We start from the raw sequence: 20,941 nt of genomic DNA, 5'->3' as shown, positions 1-20,941 counted from the left end.
TCTGCTGCACGGTGGGAGTTTTTACCACTGCAATGCACCAACAAGTCAGAACCTTGTGCGTCCTGTTTGTTTCAGTGCGGGAGTATTACGCTGTTGCGCATGCATATCAAAGCTGTGCTAAAGTTTAGGCTACTAAAGTTAACTAGCGTAGCCTACTTCGAAAATAGTAGTTTTTGTTTTAAAAGTTTTGAATATTTAAAAATGCGATAGAGCTTACTTTGTCTACTGTTTTTGGTTTAGAGCTTCTAGGTAGCCTATTTCAGTAGGACGTGTTACCAATGGCGCTGAAACAGTTTCAGACGTTGTTGACACCAATTTCAACGGCTACAGTTAAAAGTAAAACATTTGGACGGTGGTCTATGGCGTGTTTTCAACCAGGAAAATCCTTCAGCACTGCCACTGGAGGTGAAAACACAGTAACAGGTATGTATGGAAACGCGCAGTAACTTTATAATGACTGAAGGAGGCAGTCGAGGGTCGCCATATCGTCAACGGCAGTGCACACCTGTAGCACATCGTAATTGATTGGAATCAATGTGAGGGCTGTACTCTTATAAAAGGTCTATACTATGGCGCTGTAGGACCGTAAAGAAAGATATTAGCGATTAAATCATTTAGAATCGACACAGTTATAGGAACACGTATGTTTCCATAAAATCATATTAACATAGCCTAATCGTATTAAATGCATAATGGCGACCTTTTTTTCCTGCATATATTTTGACGGGTCATAACATAACAAATCATTCAAATTACGGTTCATCAGTTCAATAAAGTGATACCCAAACAAGCCAGTAGGCCTACGCGTTCTTGGAAGCGTGCTAAACATAGGCTAAATGGTACGCAATAGCATATATTATTTTTTAAGCGGGAAGATTTAGCTTTCCTACTATTACGTTAAAATGTGTGCTTACTAACGCTGCTCCCAATGTTTTTATTTATTTGACATTATTTCATTAATTAAGCTTAATGTAGGCTACCAATAGGCCTTCCATAATACAACCACTCTCAGAAACAGTAGGCTACTACTAATATGTTACTCGAGCTCTCAAGTCTTAAAATGTTACTGACACAAAATGGAAACCAAAACTAAAGTGGTTTCCCTCCCTTGCACACACTGAGACTGCACCTTGTGATAATTAGTTTGAGGTGAAGCAGAGTAGACGAGGCTGCCTGAGACTAATTGCCTTTTTGTTTTCCTCACTTCACTGGGTTTTGTTTAGCAGTCTCTTCTCCCTTTAAAAAAAAAAGAATGGTCTATGTGTGTGTGTGTGAGCAAGGTTAATGCTTCCAGTTGCTTTGTTTTCCTTGCTCCTCTCTCTCGGATGCAGTGGCTGCGGTTGACAGCTGGATTCCTTTGGGACGACCCCAACATTGTCAGGTCAACTGCCTGCTGCGACCTCAAGCCACAATCACTCTGGCATGCACACACTTCTAAAAACACACCTGGGCCCAGACCATCTCTCTCTTCCATTGTTTCACTGTCCGTCACACTGTTTATGTTTTCTGTAAGCTGCACACATATGACAATTTACATTCCATCTCCATCCCTCCGACCGTGGCGTTTTAACCTTAATGACTCTGATTCCCTCTCTTTCTAAGTGTTGTGGTCCACATTCGGTTTTTGTCTGTGCATCATTCTCATCCTCTGTCATTAGGCACGGGACAGGCTACTGTGGTCACACAGCGCAGGGGGTCTGTGGTTACCGTGGCGATAAACCGCCCTGAATCGCGTAATGCGGTGAACCAGGAGACGGCGAGGCATCTGCTGGAAGAGCTGGAGGCCTTCGACAGTGACCCGGACCTGAAGGTGGCCGTCCTGCATGGGAAAGGTAAGAAGAAGTGTCTTGCTCATAGGAAATTCATTCAGGCAGATCTTTGTAGACACACCTCAGAGTGTGAGCCGGGTTTAGATCTTGTTCAGGGTCAACCAGCCATCTTCATCAGTCATTTTTCTCTCTTTCCTCTTCCTCTATTCCGCCTCATTTTTTTTAATACATTTCAACTGGTCCTGGATTTTCTTGGCGATATCATGAAATTCTTACACCATAAAGAAATAATAAAATTTTTGGGGAAATGTGATTATTTTCTTTTTTTGTGTTATTTATGTGAGCAACATTTCTGACTACTGTCAGCTGCTGGTTAGCATAGCTTACCTCAAAGAAACATCTCACCAGCTACAAGCACCGCTAAACCTCACTGATTAACGTGCAGCATTTTGTTTGCTTAATCTGAACAAAGCAAAAGTGTAAAAACAAGATATTTCAGTAGGAGTCTTTTAGCTTCATATTTACTCTAAATACATTAATGACAAGTCATACTCAACTAACTCTTGGCAAGGAAACAACAAAGTACTGTGTTTCCCTAAATGTAGAAATATTCCTTTTTCTTTAAACTAAATTGAGGGATACTTTCATAATGAGCATTCCAGACTGTACCAGACCCTTTTTTATTTTAATTATTAATTTTTTTTAGCCCTTTTTCATTAATTTCTATGAGCTGAAATATATTTGCAAACCAGAAGGGGACAATTTTGTAGAAATGCTTTTCATGCACTTATGGAAAGTCATTGAAATGTCATTATTTGTTTTACTCCCGATTCTTTCGATCCCTCCTCAGCCCTTCCTCTCTTCCTCCCCTCTGTCTTCAGTCCTTGATCACCACTCTCTCCATCACCTTCTTCATTTGGATCTTTTTTCCAGCTTTTGCTCCATGGAGTCGTTAGATTGAGCAGACATGCCAGGTGACCAGACTAGAGCACACATAGAAGAAAACATGCACACACCTGTGAGGTGGCCTGCACTGTGTCAGCCGCCCAAAGCCAGAATCATGCCACATATCATATACCTCTTAAAATAATCAACACACTCACACTGAATGAACTCCTTCCCTAGGTGGAAATAATGTCTTCAACCTGTCTGCTGTAGAAAGTGCACGTGGCCCCAGGAGACACAAGTATATACTTTGTTGGGTACTTCAGAGGTTGGAGCCTCTCCAGATGACTGCTGCTGAGTGCCACCAGTCTCAGCTGTGAACAGAAAACGGTGTGTGTATAAGAGTAATTAGCTAAATTGGTTAGCAATGAGCGACACAGTAGGTTGTTCTAGCTAAAGTGTTTGTTCTGTGATTCGCACAATGACTGTAATGTTCTTTAAATCAGGACACAAGAACACATTCCCGTTAGAAGGTTATCCTTCATTGCTGCCCTTTACTGTTGATCAGCAGTATGTCTGTGTTATGAAGATGTGGTGTTTTTGAAAAACATAAGGAATCCATTTTGTTCAAATTAGCGCCAACACTCTCAGCTCTCATTTTTCAGTGCCGACATGTTTTTCTATACTTGTAAAATTAAGTGTAATTGCTTTCTGCAGGTTTTGAGTGCGCTGGCACATATTTGGAGAGTTTGGGATTCTGTGGCCGTTTGTGGTCTGGTCTGGTACAATGTAGATGTCAACCCAGCTGTCACTACAGGCACATGTTCAGCTGAACGGAGATGAATCCACTTTTAGTGTCTGTGAAGCTTCATAGGCCCATTAAAACACTGTACAGTCCTAAAATGTGTGTTTCTGACATCAAGTGAATTCACCCATCATTAATTTAATTATTATTAACACCTATGCTTCTTCTACTGTGATACTGTATGTCAAAATGTCTTTTAGGCAAAATGCCTATTGTCATGTCGAAACAGGAATGGGTATCCCTTAAACTATTGCCTCAGATTTAAATATACACTTATCATTATATTAAAAGATATGTGTGTGTCTGTCATTTTTCCTCAGATTAACTAGACTCTTTTCCTTTTTTTTGTAGTTAGAATTTACAGTAATCACAAGAAAAAGCATGAAATTACAGAAACAACCGAAACGTAAATACTTTTGAATATAAAATCCTATTATTTACTTCTTTCTTCCCTCCACACTTAAGATTCATCCTGTCAACACTTTTTGCTGTACCACATACTTTCTTCTACAAACGAAACAGTCCCTATGAAAGATTATTTCAGCATAGAGGAAACGGGTGGATGATTACCTTTTCATAGCAACAACATCTCTGAAATAACTGCACTGCCTTCAAAATATATTTTTTTATATAAAACTTCTCAAAAGTGCTTGTCTGTTCATCCCTCAACTATCAGTAATCATAAATATCTTTCACTTTGCACAAGTTAACTCATTGACCTCCTGTAAGAGCCTGAATAATCCTTTAAGATCATAAATGAATGGACCAGCTCTTCATAGCTTCTGCTCCCCCCCTGACCCCCCCCCCCCCCCCCCACAAGGACAAAGGGGTGTAGGAAGCTGTCACATCGCTGTTGCCATAAACAGCATGACTCACTGTTTCTCTATAATTACCCTGCGCTGACCCACATCTGTAATCAAAGCTCCTAGTTGATGGGTGTTGCTGGCACATGTGCTCGTTCTAATTATTTTCATTACTGTTACATTAAGGAGAAAGAAGGATTTTATGAGTCCCTGCCTGAGCCTGTGACATAGTGTTTGTAGGCCTCTTGGGTAATGTTGTAATTACCACATGAATCCAGTGGAAGGGGCTGTGGTTGGAGTATGTTAGTCTTCCATTAATGAGGATAGTGTGCATGTGCACATGTGTGTCTGTGAGCACATGCATGTTGCTGTGAGCATGAATTTGATTTGGGCTGTTTGGGGGAAGAGAAACGTTTGTGTGCCAGCCAGCCCAAAGCAAGCTGCTGCTATCCAAATTGCAGCCCTCGGACTCCAGCTCAACTTGTTGTTTTTTCATCCTCATCATTTTCCCTTCCTCTCTGACTTTCCAGCTGCCATACTTTGTAATTTTGTGGTCTCCTCCAGGAGGGAATTTCTGCGCTGGTTATGATCTGAAAGAGCTGGCCAATCACACAGCTTCCCTCAAATTGGAGCAAGATGTCACCAAGGGTCCTGGTCCGATGGTAAGCACTGTCTGGGCTCAGTCTATATTGCCTTATGATCTTAATAGAGGGATAAAGGTTTCCACAAAAATATAAAACCAGAAGCTGTTGTCTGTAGTGTTTTTGAATATTTTAAGGGCTTTGAAAGACAGGTAGTGGTTGATATTTGGGTTTAGGGAATTACTTGGGGGGAGAGGGGGGGGGGATATAGATATATATCAATAACTACTCATAAAATGCATTTGTGCGTGTGTGTTTTTGAATGTGCAGAAAGTATTCACTTCCGGGAAACTTTACCCGTGACAAAGAAAAATAAGAACAGCTGGACCTTCGATACTTTGTGACTCTGTTTACAGTTTGAGAAATAAAATCGGCAAAAAAACTGTCAATTTATTTTAAAAGATAAAGCATGACATTTCAGAGAGGCAAAACAAAAACTATCAAATTAATTGTTGAAATATACATTCATTTCATTCAGACATTCTTCTAATATACTGTATAGTGATTGTATTCTATACAGGGAGCAGTGTTACCGTCTTAACGATGAGTATTCCTTTTGTGTGTGTGTTTCAGGGTCCATCCCGTTTGGAGCTGTCCAAGCCACTGATTGCAGCAGTCAGTGGCTTTGCTGTGGCTGGAGGGCTGGAGCTGGCTCTGCTGGCAGATCTGAGAGTGGTGGAGGAGAGCGCTGTCATGGGGGTGTTTTGTCGCCGCTTTGGTACGTCTGTCTTTACTGCTACTAGAGCCACTACTGTACTACGCTGGACTGTTCTTCTACTAGTGGTGGTGGTGGTATGACTGTGCTAATACTACTTTGTTTAGAAATGCTACTTGTTCCATTACTGTTGGTTTCTTTTTAACCTTTTATTCAAGGTAGTTTCACTGAGAGCATCAATGAATGCTCTTTTACTGAAACAAGTTAGACACATCCGCACCCGGAAGCTGCCCAATACAACCACAGTCCGATCTGCTGACTACTGAGCTGCTACACTGGATGTGTTGGGGGGTTTGCCTACTCAGGGATGTTAATGCAGGCACCGCTCATTCACTTTCTCCAGCAAGGCTTATCTTTCTGGCAGAGCAAGTAAACTAGCGACCTTCAGGTCACATGCTTTCCTCAGTGAGACCTCAACTATAAAGACATTTCATTTCTCTGTACTACTGTTACAGGTTTTTGTTGCACTGGTGGTGCTACAATCTTTAATACAACCACTACCTCAGCTTTTATTTCAGCTAATATTACTCCTTAGAGTAACAACAACACCACTAGTTTAAAGCTACAAGTTACTACAACTACTACCACCACTTAATATACATCCTATTGCCCTGCAACTGTGACTAGTAGTCTTAGTAGTGATGCTGTAGCAATGATGGTATTGATACCTCTTTGCACCTTTCAGCTTCTACAACTACACTTTTCTGTACCAACTGAAGCTACTACCAACACCTGTTACTAGGATAATATCAACTTTGGAAAATCTGCACATAGCTGATTTGAATCATCAGCTGTCAATATTAAAGCTGCTACAACTATCTTAAGAAACACGGGACACTAATGGTCGTACTGTTTCTCTTTCAATCCTACTACTGTTAATATCGCTATAAAATAAGCTCTACACTTCTAGTATATAGTAATATTTTTGCTGTTACCACTGGTGCTGTAGAAGAGCCATGAGCTTAATTTGGGCAGACGTCAATCTTGCCCCATTCTATTTTGCTGCTCCTCCTCTCAACCATGGAAGTATTCCTGTGTTTTTCTTTGAATCAGAGCATACATCATCTGTGTCCTAGTGCCAGGAAGTTGACGCGGTTTCTATTTTTCAACTTTGTTACTCTGTCCTGTGTTATCACCCCAGCCTCCTCTTGTTTGTGCGTGAGGATGGAGTCATAGTGCGATAACACCAGTGACTGTGACCTTTTGGCATCACAGCCAGAGTCTGCTGGGCAGCGTTGATAAGTAGGAGAGGAAGCAACTGACTGCCAGGTTTCCACTGCAGGGCCAAACAGGGCTTACACATTATTTATGTCACACAATTTCCTCATAAACAACATTTTCCTTTTTTTGGCGTCTCGTAGCTTGACATGCTATGCCAGCTGACTCGGCTATAGTTTTAAAGAGCAAGTAGTACTTTGGATCTTGTGCTGTAAACACTTTAAGCTAATCCTTATCCCAGCAAGTCGTGGTTAGCTTTACTATGTAAAAGTGGCTTGTGTTGGACCGTTGCAGTATCTCTCATATTGCTGTCATTGCTGTAGCCATGCTGCTAGGGTTTAGGATGCAACCATGGTGTTTATAAATACAACTGTTGTACTATAATTTACTGGCAGTACTAGATTTAGAGTGTAAACATGCCAGGCTTATCCTCTCAGGCCTGTAATTTAACACGAAAGCATCCCTGCAGTGCCCTTGTCTTTCTGTCTGTCCAACTGTATGGCCTCCAAGACTGTCTGGTGGCACGTCTTCAGTACCAGCCAGTATTAGCCAGGCCAAGTCTCTTTGCAATTACCTTTCAGTTAAAGAGCTATTATTTTTGTAGATATTACATAACTATTTTTTATTCCTTTAAAAATAAAGTTATAAACTCCCCTTTATCAGAAAACAAATAACTTAAGTCTCGATAAGAACTGTTCAATTCTCTTTTCCTCATATTCTAGCCAAAAAGTTTAGGACTATTCTAATACTGCCTTGAAATCATGTATCTGATAGTTAAATTTTTTTTGTTACATAAAAATAGGTTTTGAGGAAAACAACTTTTAAGTGTCTCACTAAGGGAAAATAAATCCTTTTGGTTATGTTATCCAAACTCCGATATTGTTCTGGCTCTAATATCAAAACGTTTCAAATCTAATTATCAGTGTCCTCTGCCTGTCATTCATTTATACAGTTAAATATGTCTGTCGATTATTGTCTCTCACTTGGTGAAATGATCAAGCCTTCCACTATTCTGTTACCTGCTGTAGATATTGTCTGTCTGCCAGGGAGAGAAAGAGGAGGAAAGTAGACAATGACATAAACAACTGAATGATTAGAAAATATCCATCTGAGCTCTGTGTCCCATCAGCGGTGACATGAATCTAATGCCAGCTAATGCTCTTCCATCAGCTCAAAACTATGTCTGGGAGCCAGAAATGAGCCTTACTGCGGTTTTGACACATTAAGTTGCACATTTCCTCCCAGTAATTAATTCTCAGCCTCTTGATTGCCACATATCTTCAAGCTTGTTTGTCAACACATTTAAGTAGTTTCCTCCAGCTTAGTTGAAACCACTGTGGTTTTCTTTCAGATGTGCATTTAGCTGAGTGATTATTACTTTGAGTGTTGTTCAGCGTTTTGTATACTGTACATACAGTACAGGAGTTGTATGCCGCGCAGCCAGCATCTTCAACTTTTCAAGTCCATAGTTAATGTAGTTAATCCTGGTGTCGGACTGGACAATAGCAGGATTTAAAAGTGCTGCTCTCCAGAATGAGACTTTTTTCTCATAAGAGAAAAAGGTTTAGAAAAAACAACATATTCTACTGCGGAAAAACACCCAGCAGCATGCATTTTAACTTACTACATTTCCCCAACATTAAACAATTGAAGACCGAACTTCCCTACCCATTTACATCAAAAGTAGTGCTGCTCTGTGGGACACACAGTTTATTTAAAGATCCTGTGTTTCTTACCAATCATTTTCTTTAATGGTTGATTTCTGTAACCATTTTGGGGTCGGGCACAGATGGCAGCAGCCGGAGGGAATCCCTGGTGGCTTTAGAGTCGAAAAACCCTCAGAGGCTTGCTGCAACGCTCTGATGTGGGCCAATGGCAACCATAAGTATCTGACAGCTTTCTGGCACGTGATTGGCTGCCGAACCTGTGGCTTCCTGTCTGGGGCCCCTCTGCCTTGCAGAGGAGGAAATGAGAAGGAGGAGATGGCTGCGTCACAGAGTCTGGTATTAGTCTCTACTGCTTGCTGAATTTTGAGAAACCTGAATGAAAAACCACAATGCTTACCCAATTCCCTGATGTTATTTTGGTTCCTAAACCCAGAGGAACATCAGAATACCGGAAAAGGAAACTTAAAACAGCTCAGTAATACTTAAAGCGGCAACGAGTAACTTTTAAATATCTTTTAAACAGCCTCATGTTTCCTCTCATAATCATAAATTACCTTTAACAGCAAACAAGTCCATCAGTGCAAAGAAAGACGTTTTTATATAGTTTTTATTACTGCATTTGATCTGGTCGTACACCCAGTCCGATTTTCGGTTCACGCGTGCATGCTCTATGGTCACATATCCGCATTGGTCGCAGATTTCAGTGTGGCGCAGGAACGCGATTTGAGAAGCCTATGGCTCCAGGTGAGGGAAGGGGATAGGGAGACCAGATCCCAATTCACCAGATGTGGGACAAAGACTACGTTTGTGCGGGACAAAGTGCCGTTTTCTTTAGCAAAATAAACTCGTGTCACCACCGGTAATGCCAGAGACACGGCTTTCTATATTAAAAAACACTATCTTTAGATCAGCGCGCAGCAGTTAAGTTAGCTACTGTTAAACAAATAGAGTTAAGGCTGCGGCTTCACATTAAAAGCATTTCACTGGCTTCACATAAGCATTTCACTTGACAAACGTGAGTTGGCTTTTATTTTGAAGTAACAGAAAGGAAATGCTGAAGCAGGCAGCACCTTCACAGAGCCACTGAGCCCAGCAGCCCCCCGACAGTGCGATACACACACACAGAGACAAACGGAGAGACGCACACTCACAGACTGCTGTCTCCACACAGCTATCGGATATATAGGCTACCAGATTATAAAACACGCATTTAAAAAGGGGGGCTCACTTTCAATAACAATGCGGGACAACGTCTCAATTTGCGGGACGTGTGAAAAGTAATGGAAATGCGATCTGGTCACCCTAGAAGGGGAGCGGGAGCCTTGTTTGAGACAGTTATTTGTCGTCATAATTGATAACGGGGCTGAACCATCAAAGCAAAAAAAGAAAATGCAATGAAGAAAAGCAAAAAAGGGAGAGTGATAGGCAGGTGGGAGGGCGTTGCCAAGCAACGTATAGGCCTACACAATTTCACGGAGTGAACCTAGACTGCAGTGTTTACTCCTAAATGAATGAGCGGTAGCCTACTAAAGACTCGTTCAGCTCCGTGAGAGGTGACAATGCATCAACTCATTGCAATCAGGTGTGTTTAGCACTTACTGGCATTAGTAGATGCTGTGTCACCACCACTCTCACCGAGCCGAAATGAGTCCACACACGGACACGCACCATATTGCTTCCTGATTATTTGAATCTTGCAGCCCTGCACGAGCAAGCAAACAGCTTCACGACAGCTGGCGTCGTAATAATACTACCGCTTTTGTTCAAAGGTGTCGCCAACGTGCCGACTTACTCGTAGTGCCTTTAATTTAAGGATTTTTTCTATAAATTGTGAGGCTTAATCTGGGAGTCATGGATGAAGTCCAAGATTGTTACGATTGTGCGCCTCTGATTTTACAGTTTGAAAGAGACACCTGAAACATATGCATCCATCAGTCATGTCTCCTTCTTCTCTTCCCAGTTTTAGTTCCTGTCTAATACCTGGATGAAGATAGCAAAAGAAGAAGAAGCCACATGTTGAATTGAAGTCAAACCTCATTCCAAAGCTGACATAACATCAGCCAATTCAAACACCCGCTCACCGAGTTTGAAACTGAGTGACATAGTCCAGTGATTACATCATCTCACCTCAAAACCGACACTCTTTTGAAGCTTTAGATTTCTTTTCCATAAAGAGTGTAAGGAGGACCCACCATTGTAGGGACTAAAATCAACATTTTAAGTTGACAAATGTGTGGCAGTAAATGGGCCTCAAATAGCTCCATATTAATTTGCATTTACCAAAAATGTTGATAATATGAATAATGGTACCAAATTTTTTTGTGACTTTGAGCCAGACAGGCTTCTTTCAAGGATCTGATAATTTTTAAACTTCTAATGTAATTTTGTTTAAGAGGACACACCTTCTGCCATTTTCAAGGTTCAATGCCCTTTTTGCATCTCTGGTGGTCTTATATAATGGTGTTCTGCAACCTAAAGAATACACAGCCCTTGTATTAAGTCAGTGGGCTAAATACATGAAATCAAGTTAACTGTGTGGCACTCATCTTTGACCCAGCCCAGTGGGAGCTTTTTTTTTTCCTTTATTCCTAGCGAGAATTTCAAAGTGAGCTTTCTGATTGAAGGTCTGCTCTTTTCCCTCTGTCCGTTTAGTCTGGAGTTATCCGGAAATTCTTAATCCACATCAAACTTAATCGCATTACCCTCATGGGAGGCTATTGTAGTGGGTTTTACCTTGATGTGGTGACGATGCCAGCAGCACCAGCAGCAAACCAGAACACCTCAGTGTGTCGTGTTTCACACTCTAGTTCTCAGGTTATTAGCAGCTGTAGATGGTGCATGTGATGATCATGGGTGCATTTGATGGTCGTGCAGTGTGGTCCTCTCGGCAGACTTGGAACTAACCTCTTCTGTTTTGGTTTTCCAAGTCACACAAAGTTCATAGGTCTTATACTAAGCAGCGGTCTGCAGCCAACTTGTTTAACATGGCCCAGACATGGACTCTACATGTTACAATAATCATGAATCATGTGTTACATTATTGCACATCCTTGAAGGTTACATACTGTGATCATTTGCACATTTTTGATTATTATGCTGCTCCCTCCAGCACAATTTACAGCTTTTCTTTTTTAGAGAACAGAAATTTTAACATATTTCCTATTTTTTTATAAGTTGTATTGTAAATGTTCTATTTATGTTTTTGAACTTGCTTTTACCTACCCCTATGTTATATATACTGAATACATGCTTGTAATTTTAAGAGAAAGGAAGTTACTTATAATAATGTACCAAAAATAAATGCAGACAGACCCAATCTGCAGCAATCCACTGCTGTATTTAAACCTATAAAATATACACAGATTAACTTCCCTTTTAAATGTGAATATTTGTTTCTGTCATAATTTGTATTAGAGTTTAAAGAACCACTGCTACAGTTGCCCTTCACTGTTAAAAGATGAAGCCATCATTCAGGAAAAAAAGTCAATATAGATTATAATATGTTATTTATTAATAATATATTATTATGATATAATAACACATTAACAAACTGTAGCAAAAAGATAAACTACAAGGTTTGTTCTTTCCTCTTCTTCTCCTTTACGTCAGTCAGATAAGCTGTTAGGTTGAGGGAAGAGAACCACCTCTTATATCAAGTTATTAAACAATAAGCATTTCTGAGTCATGTTCAACCTTGTTAATAACAATGGGCTTATCTGCTTTGAACAAAAAGACAGAGGGCTCCCTTCCAAACGTTTAGCTCATTATTGAAGACCAACCATGACAAACCCACACTTTTGTTTTGCCGACGCTGACTGATTATCTTGTAACAGGATCACTGCCAAACACTTCCCTCTATGGAACTTGGAATAGGGGATCAGAAACCGCCTCTTCCAGCCATCATCTTTCAAGCCAAACATGCCTTTTGAGTTAAAGCTGCTTTAAGGAGGTGCTCCAAACCTTCCTGCTCCCATTCATGTGGGACAAAAGTGCATATCTGTGTAAATTCCTGCAAACAGGACACATCAGAGACAGGACTATCAGACAGAGAGGCTGAGGGTTGGAGGTGCTGGAGACGAGTGCTGTGGATAAGAAGGGAGATCCTTCCGGTTGCTGATAGCAATGGTGCCAACAGCAGCACCAGACTGGAGGTCAACCTGGTTCTTTATCTGTCCTTAGAGTCAGGCACTGTCTTCCTCTGCCTCACTCCAGCTCTACTGGCCACTCATTGTTTTCTAGCCGGCCTACTGTCTCTCTGTCATTTATTTTTCTATCTCTTTCTTTCTTTCTTTTGCTGTGATCAACTAATAAAGCTTTTCTTGAGGACTAAAACAATGATTTGCAAAACAAATGATATCTAACTATACAGTATCTCACATAAGTGAGTACACCCCTCACATTTCTTCAAATATTTCATTATATCTTTCCATGGGACAACACTGAAGAAATGACACTTTGATATAATGTAAAGTAGTCAGTGTACAGCTTATATAACAGTGTAAATTTACTGTCGCCTCAAAATAACTCGACACACAGCCATTAATGTCTAAACTGAAGGCAACAAAAGTGAGTACACCCCTAAGAATTTTTTTCCAAATTGGGCCCAAAGTGTCAATATTTTGTGTGGCCACCATTATTTTCCAGCACTACCTAAACCCTCTTGGGCATGGAGTTCACCAGAGCTTCACAGGTTCCCACTGGAATCCTCTTCCACCCATTCATGACGACATCACGGAGCTGGTCGATATTAGAGACCTTGCGCTCCTCCATCTCCCGTTTTAAGAAGCCCCAAAGATGCTCAATAGGGTTTATGGCTGGAGACATGCTGGGCTGTCCATCACCTTTACCCTCAGCTTCTTTAGCAAGCCACTGGTCATCTTGGAGGTGTGTTTGGGGTCGTTATCATGTTGCCATACTGCCCTGCGGCCCAGTTTAAGATGGTTGAGTGCACGTTTTCAGCGTCACACCAAGAGGTTGGTTTTGGAAAATAGACGTATGAGTGCTGCCAGCATTGCTGCAGGGCTTGAAGTGGTGGGGGGTCAGCCTGTCAGTACTCAGACCATACGCCACACTCTGCATCATACTGGTCTGCATGGCTGTTGTCCCAGAAGGAAGCCTATTCTAAAGATGATGCAAAAGAAAGCCCACAAACAGTTTGCTGAAGACAAGCACACTACGGACATGGATTACTGCAACCATGTCCTGTGGTCTGATGAGACCAAGATAAACTTATTTGGTTCAGATGGTGTCAAGTATGTGTGGTGGCAACCAGGTGAGGAGTACAAAGACAAGTGTATCTTGCCTATAGTCAAGCATGGTGGTTGGAGTGTCATGGTCTGGGGCTGCATGAGTGCTGCCAGCACTGGGGATCTACAGTTCATTGAATTCTAACATGTACTGTGACATACTGAAGCAGAACATGATCCCCTCCCTTCATAAACTGGGCCGCAGGGCAGTACTGCAACATGATAACGACCCCAAACACACCTCCAAGATGACCACTGCCTTGCTAAAGAAGCTGAGGGTAAAGGTTATGGCCTGGCCAAGCATGTCCCCAGACCTAAACCCTATTGAGCATCTTTGGGGCTTCTTAAAACAGGAGATGGAGGAGCGCAAGGTCTCCAATATCCACCAGCTCCGTGATGTTGTCATGAATGAGGGGAAGAGAGTTCCGGTGGCAACCTGTGAAGCTCTGGTGAACTCCATGCCCAAGAGGGTTAAGGCAGTCCTGGAAAATAATGGTGGCCACCCAAAATATTGACACTTTGGGCCCAATTTGGACATTTTAACTCAGGGGTGTACTCACTTTTGTAACCGACAGTTTAGACATTAATGTCTGTATGTCGAGTTATTTTGAGGGGACAGTAAATTTACACTGTTATATAAGCTGTACACTGACTACTTTATATTGTATCAAAGTGTCATTTATTCAGTGTTGTCCCATGAAAAGATATAATGAAATATTTGAAGAAATGTGAGGGGTGTACTCACTTTTGTGATATACTGTATATTATCAATAGTGTTATATCAAACCCTAACCTTTGTGCATGTAAGTATAATAATAATAATAATATTGATAATAGTATTGAATACATATACATTTTTAATTAGGACATTTGGAACATGATATGTGTTCTAATTCATCTTATTGGGCTCTAGGCCTCATTAGACAAACAGGTTGGAAACCACTGGACTGCAGCATTGTGTGTGTGTGTGGATGTGGGTGTTGTTGTGTATGTGTGTGGGCAGACATACTTGTATAGGAAGGCCCCTCGGCATGAGTAGAAGTATACGTGTCTGTACCTACATGTGGTTCAAGACAAAGCTTTCAAGGAGCAAAACCCTGACTCAAATACTCTGTTGTTGTCTCAGTCAATATTGAAAAGACCTTGAACCACACACACACACACACACACACACACACATACACACACCTGTTCTGCTAGGATCTCTGCCATTCTTCTAATTGAATGGCCAAAAAAAGGAATTCCTGCGTGATTTATGCTGCCTTTCCTCAGTTCAGGGTGCTCAGCCCTACATTTCAGTGCAGTGCATTCCAGTAAGGGGGGATGACTGAAAGACTGAGTGAAATCTAGTATTAGCAGACAGTGTAGCACCCTCCACCCTCACCTAATCACGGACTTCTCTCTTTCAGAGGGCCATATGTGCTGACTGTCTGAACCCAAACCAAACCCTGTATTGGTCGCACGTGTATTAAGACTGGTATTCCATGTATTCCAATTGAATTAATTTGAACAACCTGGAGAAAGAAAATTGCTTGCGGAGTATGAATAGAATCAGTATTTCCAAGAATCCCTACAGAATGGGAGAGGATGGAGAAAAAAATCCTGAAAGCTAGGATGATTTTGGGGTTATGAAAACATGTCCGACACATGTGCTCTCAATAAGGGGCGGTCAAATAGAATCAGCGACTTGGAGGAATTAGGGAGTCGGGATTGTGGCTTGAAACTTGGGAGCTCTGAATGGTAGAAAGTATGCCAGTTCCAGCTGCTGCTCTTTAGAAATTAGGACAGATGCCAGAAGTTTACTCTAATTTGCAGTGTACTCTCACTCTCTCGCTCTCTCTCTCTCTCCTTGTGTTTCTCTCACTCCCTCTGTTTCTCTGGTAGACTCAGTAATAATGCAAATGCGTCCAGTGAGAGTGAGGAGGAGTTTTAGTTTTCAGTAGGGGAGTAAAATTATTTCAGAACTTTGTTCCCCTGACAGCAGTAAACCAGATTAATGCCTGCAATATATTATGGATTTCTAAGTGTTCCTTCGGCTGTTTTTCCGCACAGCTTAAGTGACCTGAATCCAATACTCTGGCACAGTGGCCTACATTTCCTTTCACCTTTAATAGTTATGCAATCTGAATTTATTCCGAAAGGTAATTTTAGGAAACTCCCCCATATTCTGGATATATTTTTTGGTGCAGCAGTAATGTCGTGTTGATATTTTCAAACTCTTAATACTTTACAGTGTATGACATAGGGCTGCAACCATACTTTTTATTGTCAATCAACCTGCATGTTTCTTTTTGATTCATCGATAAGTCAATACATCACTTAATCAAGACAATTGTCCATCAACATTTCCTACAGTGGCTTGTTTTGTCAAAAATTAATTTACATGATATGAGCTAAAGTACGAACGAAATTAAGAGAATATTTGTATTTTTTTCTGACCGAACTATCTCGTTTAAGGTCTAATGGAAGAGGCCTTTGGTAAAGAAAGATTGTATCACAGTCATATAAGTTGCCACAGAGACGTTTAGTACTGAATGTCTTCTTTCAGGAGTTCCCCTGATTGACGGAGGCACAGTGCGTCTCCCACGTCTCATTGGTCTGTCACGAGCCCTCGACCTGATTCTGACTGGCCGGCCAATCGGAGCACAGGAAGCTCTCGCCTACGGACTGGCTAACAGAGTTGTTCCTGACGGCCAAGGTATAGAGTTAATGTTTATCAGTGCTATGTCTTCACGAAAACCTGACAAAATGTGTCCATCACATTGAGTATTGAAAGTTGGCATCGAACGCTTTTTCATACTATTTGGCTTGTTCAACTTAATCATATATGTCCTGTTCTAAAGAATACATGTTCTAATTGAACACAAGAAACATTGTTTGATACAAGGACACAAAATAATTAAACAAGCTGTTGAATGTGGTATTATTGATATTATTTAGACACTACAGGTAATGTAGTGGCCAAGATTTTGAAAATTGTTGAACATTACCTGGCTATTTTTGCCAATTCTTATGTTTTCATATAAAGTTTCATGATAGATTATTCTAATATTGACACGGTTATCCTAAAATAAATGAACCAGCCATTGCAGTGCTTGTGTGGGCTCAATGGTCAATAAAGCCTGGTTTTCTACTTGCAACACAATACATGTTGAAAAGTTCGAGTTAAGATTAATTAATTCAGGAAACTTGAATTTCAGTCCAATGCAGTTTACAAGGATTTCAATGTTGTGTTTACAGTGTATCAAGTAAGCATTACGGGAGTCTTTTAATGACAAATGATAGAGATGTGGATGTGTGTTCTGGGAGGGGAGTGCCGGGGTTGTTATTCTCTTTGAAGACTGTGTAGACGCCGCAGAAAACTGTCCTGAGAACCATTTCTATTCAGGAAACACAGCTTCAAGATGTGTATCTGGCTGAGGGTTAAGCTTAGCATGCATTTCAATTTAGCATTGCCTGTTTTATCTTAATGAATAAATACTCCTGCATTTTTTTTATAATAATGAATTTTTTTAATTTTTAGTATTAGCATACATTTACTAGAGGTAGCAACAGTATCAATTATGTTGTCTTATCTGTCATTTTAAATACCCAGAAAGCCATTCTGGCCATAAGTGAATCCAAATCTCTAAATTCCCTCACCTCTCTCCTTAGACGTTAGAAGCAGATTAGCTCAATTCTTGTAGGAAGTTCCTCTTCCTAATGTCAAACCTCAGCCTAATTGGCCTCTCTGATGGATGCTTATTTAGCGAGGGGTTTAACTTCAGAGGGAAGAGAAGAAGTAGTAGCTCACAAACACATATACAGGGAATCAAAGTGTGTTATCATGAGCCCTAGTTTTTTTTCCCCCCAGTTACTTTCCATGATTTGGATGTGGTACAGGGCTTTCATGTGGGCGAAGAGGCAGAGGGGCAAGGGTAAAACTCAGTCAAAGCCGCATGGAAGGGCTGGTGATATTGTTTTTTGTAATAAGAGAAAGGCTTATGAACACATTAAGCTGCCTGCATTTCCATTGTTATAAATGGCCACATTTCCTTGTGTATGCACAATGTTTTTATATGTGTCACTTTGTTGGGCTGATTCATGTTTTAACACAGCTTTACAGGCAGCCCTGGAGTTAGCAGAGCAGATCAGCTCCTTTCCTCAGCAGTGTCTGCGGGCCGACCGCTCCTCTGCTGTGTATGGATGCTACGATGCTACCTCCTTCACACAGGTACACCTTTACTCTATCATACCTCATCTACAGTATATGATACCAACATATTTCCTTCATATGACACACAGACAATTGCATATCAAAGTACAAGGTCATTAAAGGAATACTTCACCCATACAGAACCGGCTTTCTATCATTATAAAATCGCTATTATAATATAATTAATTAAGTTTTTCTTCCCTTGGCCCAGCTGTCCTGTTAATCCTAACCCTACATTTTACCATGTGTGATGTCACACATGGGAAAATGTAAGGCTAGACATTGAGACCATAAAACACTCTCTGCCTTTTCTCAGGCTAGGATGAACCGATTTCTAAACATTTTGCACATTTATACTACATAGGATCTCAGAGTTCAATACACCTTCATATTTCCGCCGGTTAAGTAGGTCTTTAAGTAAAAACTTTATGTTATTAAAATAAAAATATTTTTTAAATGGTTTAATCTGCTCTCCTCTGTCCAGGCCATGCAGTATGAAATTGACAACGGAGTTCCTGTCATCCAATCAGAAGCTGTCGCCGGGGCAACCAGATTCACTACTGGAGCAGGAAAAGGAGGAAAATTCTAGAAGCCTAGTGAATTGTGAATTTCAGGTGATCTAACACATCTTGCTCCGAATATGTTGGAGGTCCACTGCTTTTAGACAACAAATTTAAATAATGGTTACATTTTTAAACATAGTGTAGGGAGAGAAAGATGAATGTGTCTGCTCAATTAGGTTTTTCTCAATGTTTTCTCAAGTAATGCAACTGTGTATGCATATTTTTCAAAAAAGTTGTACTAAAATTGTTGAAATATTCACTTCATCCACCCTGTTGCCTTTTTTAAGCCACAATTTGAAATTGTTGTACTGCAACGTTTTCCTCCCAATTGTCAGTCGGATAGCGCCACATTTAGCTCAGCGTATACACAGCTGTTGGAAGGTAATGGAGACATGAAGTATAGACTGGGCATTCACTTTAATTTTCTTGATTTAAAACACATACACCTAAACTACGTTTAACAAATCTTGAATTATAAATGTTGTTTGATGAAACTGTCTTATACCTTCTTTATTTAATTTTTTTATTGAGGGGAATAACAGACATATTTTTGTACCACAAAACTAATCGAACACAAAAGACTAAAAAGGCACCATAAGCACAAAACCTGTAGTAGTTCGCCATTGTTCCTTTTAAAAAACTTGATTACTGGGATAAGATTTGTGTGTGTGTGTGTGTGTGTGTGTGTGTGTGTGTGTGTTTATATGTGGGTTTGAGACCTAGTAACCATAGGAATATACTGTAATTATTGTAGAAGATTCAGCACTTATTTTCAGATCTGTGCCAGGTGTAAGCATTCCTATGGTTTTGGAGTACACTTCCCTTCAATTTGCCTGTTGGAAAGACGTGTGTGTCGTACTTCAGCAAACAAAACACGTACAATATTTTCTCTTTGTGCAAGTTTATTTGAATACTTTTGTGACCTTTTCAATGCTCTTTAATAAAAATGCCTCACAGGAAGACTGACTATAACCAAGATGTATGGTGATGTGCATGTGTGTATGTGTGTGTGAGTAAAAGACATAGATACAGACAGACAAAGACCTCATTAGGTCTAGGAGGTGTCCTGTCTAGACAGTGTGATGACAGGACACAGAACCTCTGTTTAATGTTTCCTCCTCCTCCCTCTGCTTCCAATTCACCCTACACACACACACACACACACACACACACACACACACACACACACACACACACACACACACACACACACACACACACACACACACACACACACACATCACCTGCTCTGCCTCCGGCGATCCACACATGCACACACTTGGTTGCTTAATGTCAAGCAAAATGTTAAGGACATATAGAAGTATTAAAATGCTTTTTCTTTTAAAAATTGGCAGCCCATAGTGTGCCGCTTGTTTATTGATGATGAACATGATTGTGATTGCACTGGTGAGCACCAAGGAAGAAGATGCAGTGAATTATTTAGTGCTTTTTTATGTAATATATGACACAAGTCAGTGTTTAAACATGGATTCCCTGAGCTGACTCATACACATATGAGGCGGTAAAAATCACCCATTTCCTTTCATAGTTTTATGGGACTATTTCCTAGTCTCTGTGTTTAGTGCTAGAGGCAAGAAAGCATCTTGAGGAAACTCACCATTCACTGGATCACGGCCAGTGTAAGGAGTCTGTTTTAGTTTTTGCTGCTTAAACTCGAAGGAACCGCTGAATCTGTGTTATAAATCAGGAAAAAGCTATTATTTAAGTAAATGGGAATTGAGAGTCCAAGAAAAACTAAAAGAGCTGATGAATGACATTCTCTTAGCACTGTGCAGTGTCTTCAGTCCTGGTTCTGTCATTTTCAAGTTTATCACTTGGTTGCCTCTAACACACACACACACACACACACACACACACACACACACACACACACACACACACACACACACACACACACACACACACACACACACACACACGTTAACAGATAATTTGATCTCAGACAAGTTTCAAGTCTCTACAAAGATATTTACATACTATACTGACAGGAGTTCTTCTTGGAAGATAGGAAACACATTCTCAAATCCGAAAATGTTCTCTGGTGTACTATGCCCTACCAAAAGGATGCCAGTAGTATTATGCAATACCATGCTCAAGCATCAACATGGTCCTTTCAACATGCTGTTAAATGATCTAAATGAAGTAAAACACATGACATTTAATATGAGCTGTATTAAAGTAAGGTGTTGAGTAGTGGTGTGTGTGTGTGTGTGTGTGTGTGTGTGTGTGTGTGTGTGTGTGTGTGTGTGTGTGTGTGTGTGTGTGTGTGTGTGTGTGTGTTACTGGTGGTGGCATGTGCAGCTTTGATGCTGGTTCTCACTCTTCACGTGCAGATAAGATTGGCTCTGGCAGCAGCAGCAGTAGCAGAGACAGACAGATATGGACACCTTTGGGCCTTATCACCAGGACCATC

General features: G+C 40.7%; 1 protein-coding gene across 2 annotated transcripts; it reads left to right on the top strand.

The window, feature by feature from the left end:
- Positions 1-146: 146 nt before the first annotated feature.
- LOC307267497 (enoyl-CoA hydratase EchA19) lies at positions 147-18,948 on the top strand. 2 transcript variants are annotated; one of them, XM_080049829.1, is made up of 7 exons: positions 147-423; positions 1,659-1,832; positions 4,827-4,924; positions 5,477-5,621; positions 16,298-16,447; positions 17,847-17,962; positions 18,429-18,948. In XM_080049829.1, the coding sequence occupies exons 1-7, from the start codon at positions 279-281 to the stop codon at positions 18,531-18,533; spliced, it is 933 nt and encodes a 310-aa protein (XP_079905955.1). In that variant the 5' UTR covers positions 147-278; the 3' UTR covers positions 18,534-18,948. The 2 variants fall into 2 exon arrangements, with proteins under 2 accessions (XP_079905955.1, XP_079905956.1); XM_080049830.1 differs by having other exon boundaries at positions 17,855-17,962; positions 18,429-18,524.
- Positions 18,949-20,941: the final 1,993 nt, after the last annotated feature.

The sequence above is a fragment of the Ammodytes marinus genome, assembly GCF_949987685.1.
Source record: "Ammodytes marinus genome assembly, chromosome: 21".
In the NCBI taxonomy this organism is placed as follows: domain Eukaryota; kingdom Metazoa; phylum Chordata; class Actinopteri; order Uranoscopiformes; family Ammodytidae; genus Ammodytes; species Ammodytes marinus.
This window is presented reverse-complemented; position numbering and strand designations above follow the sequence as displayed.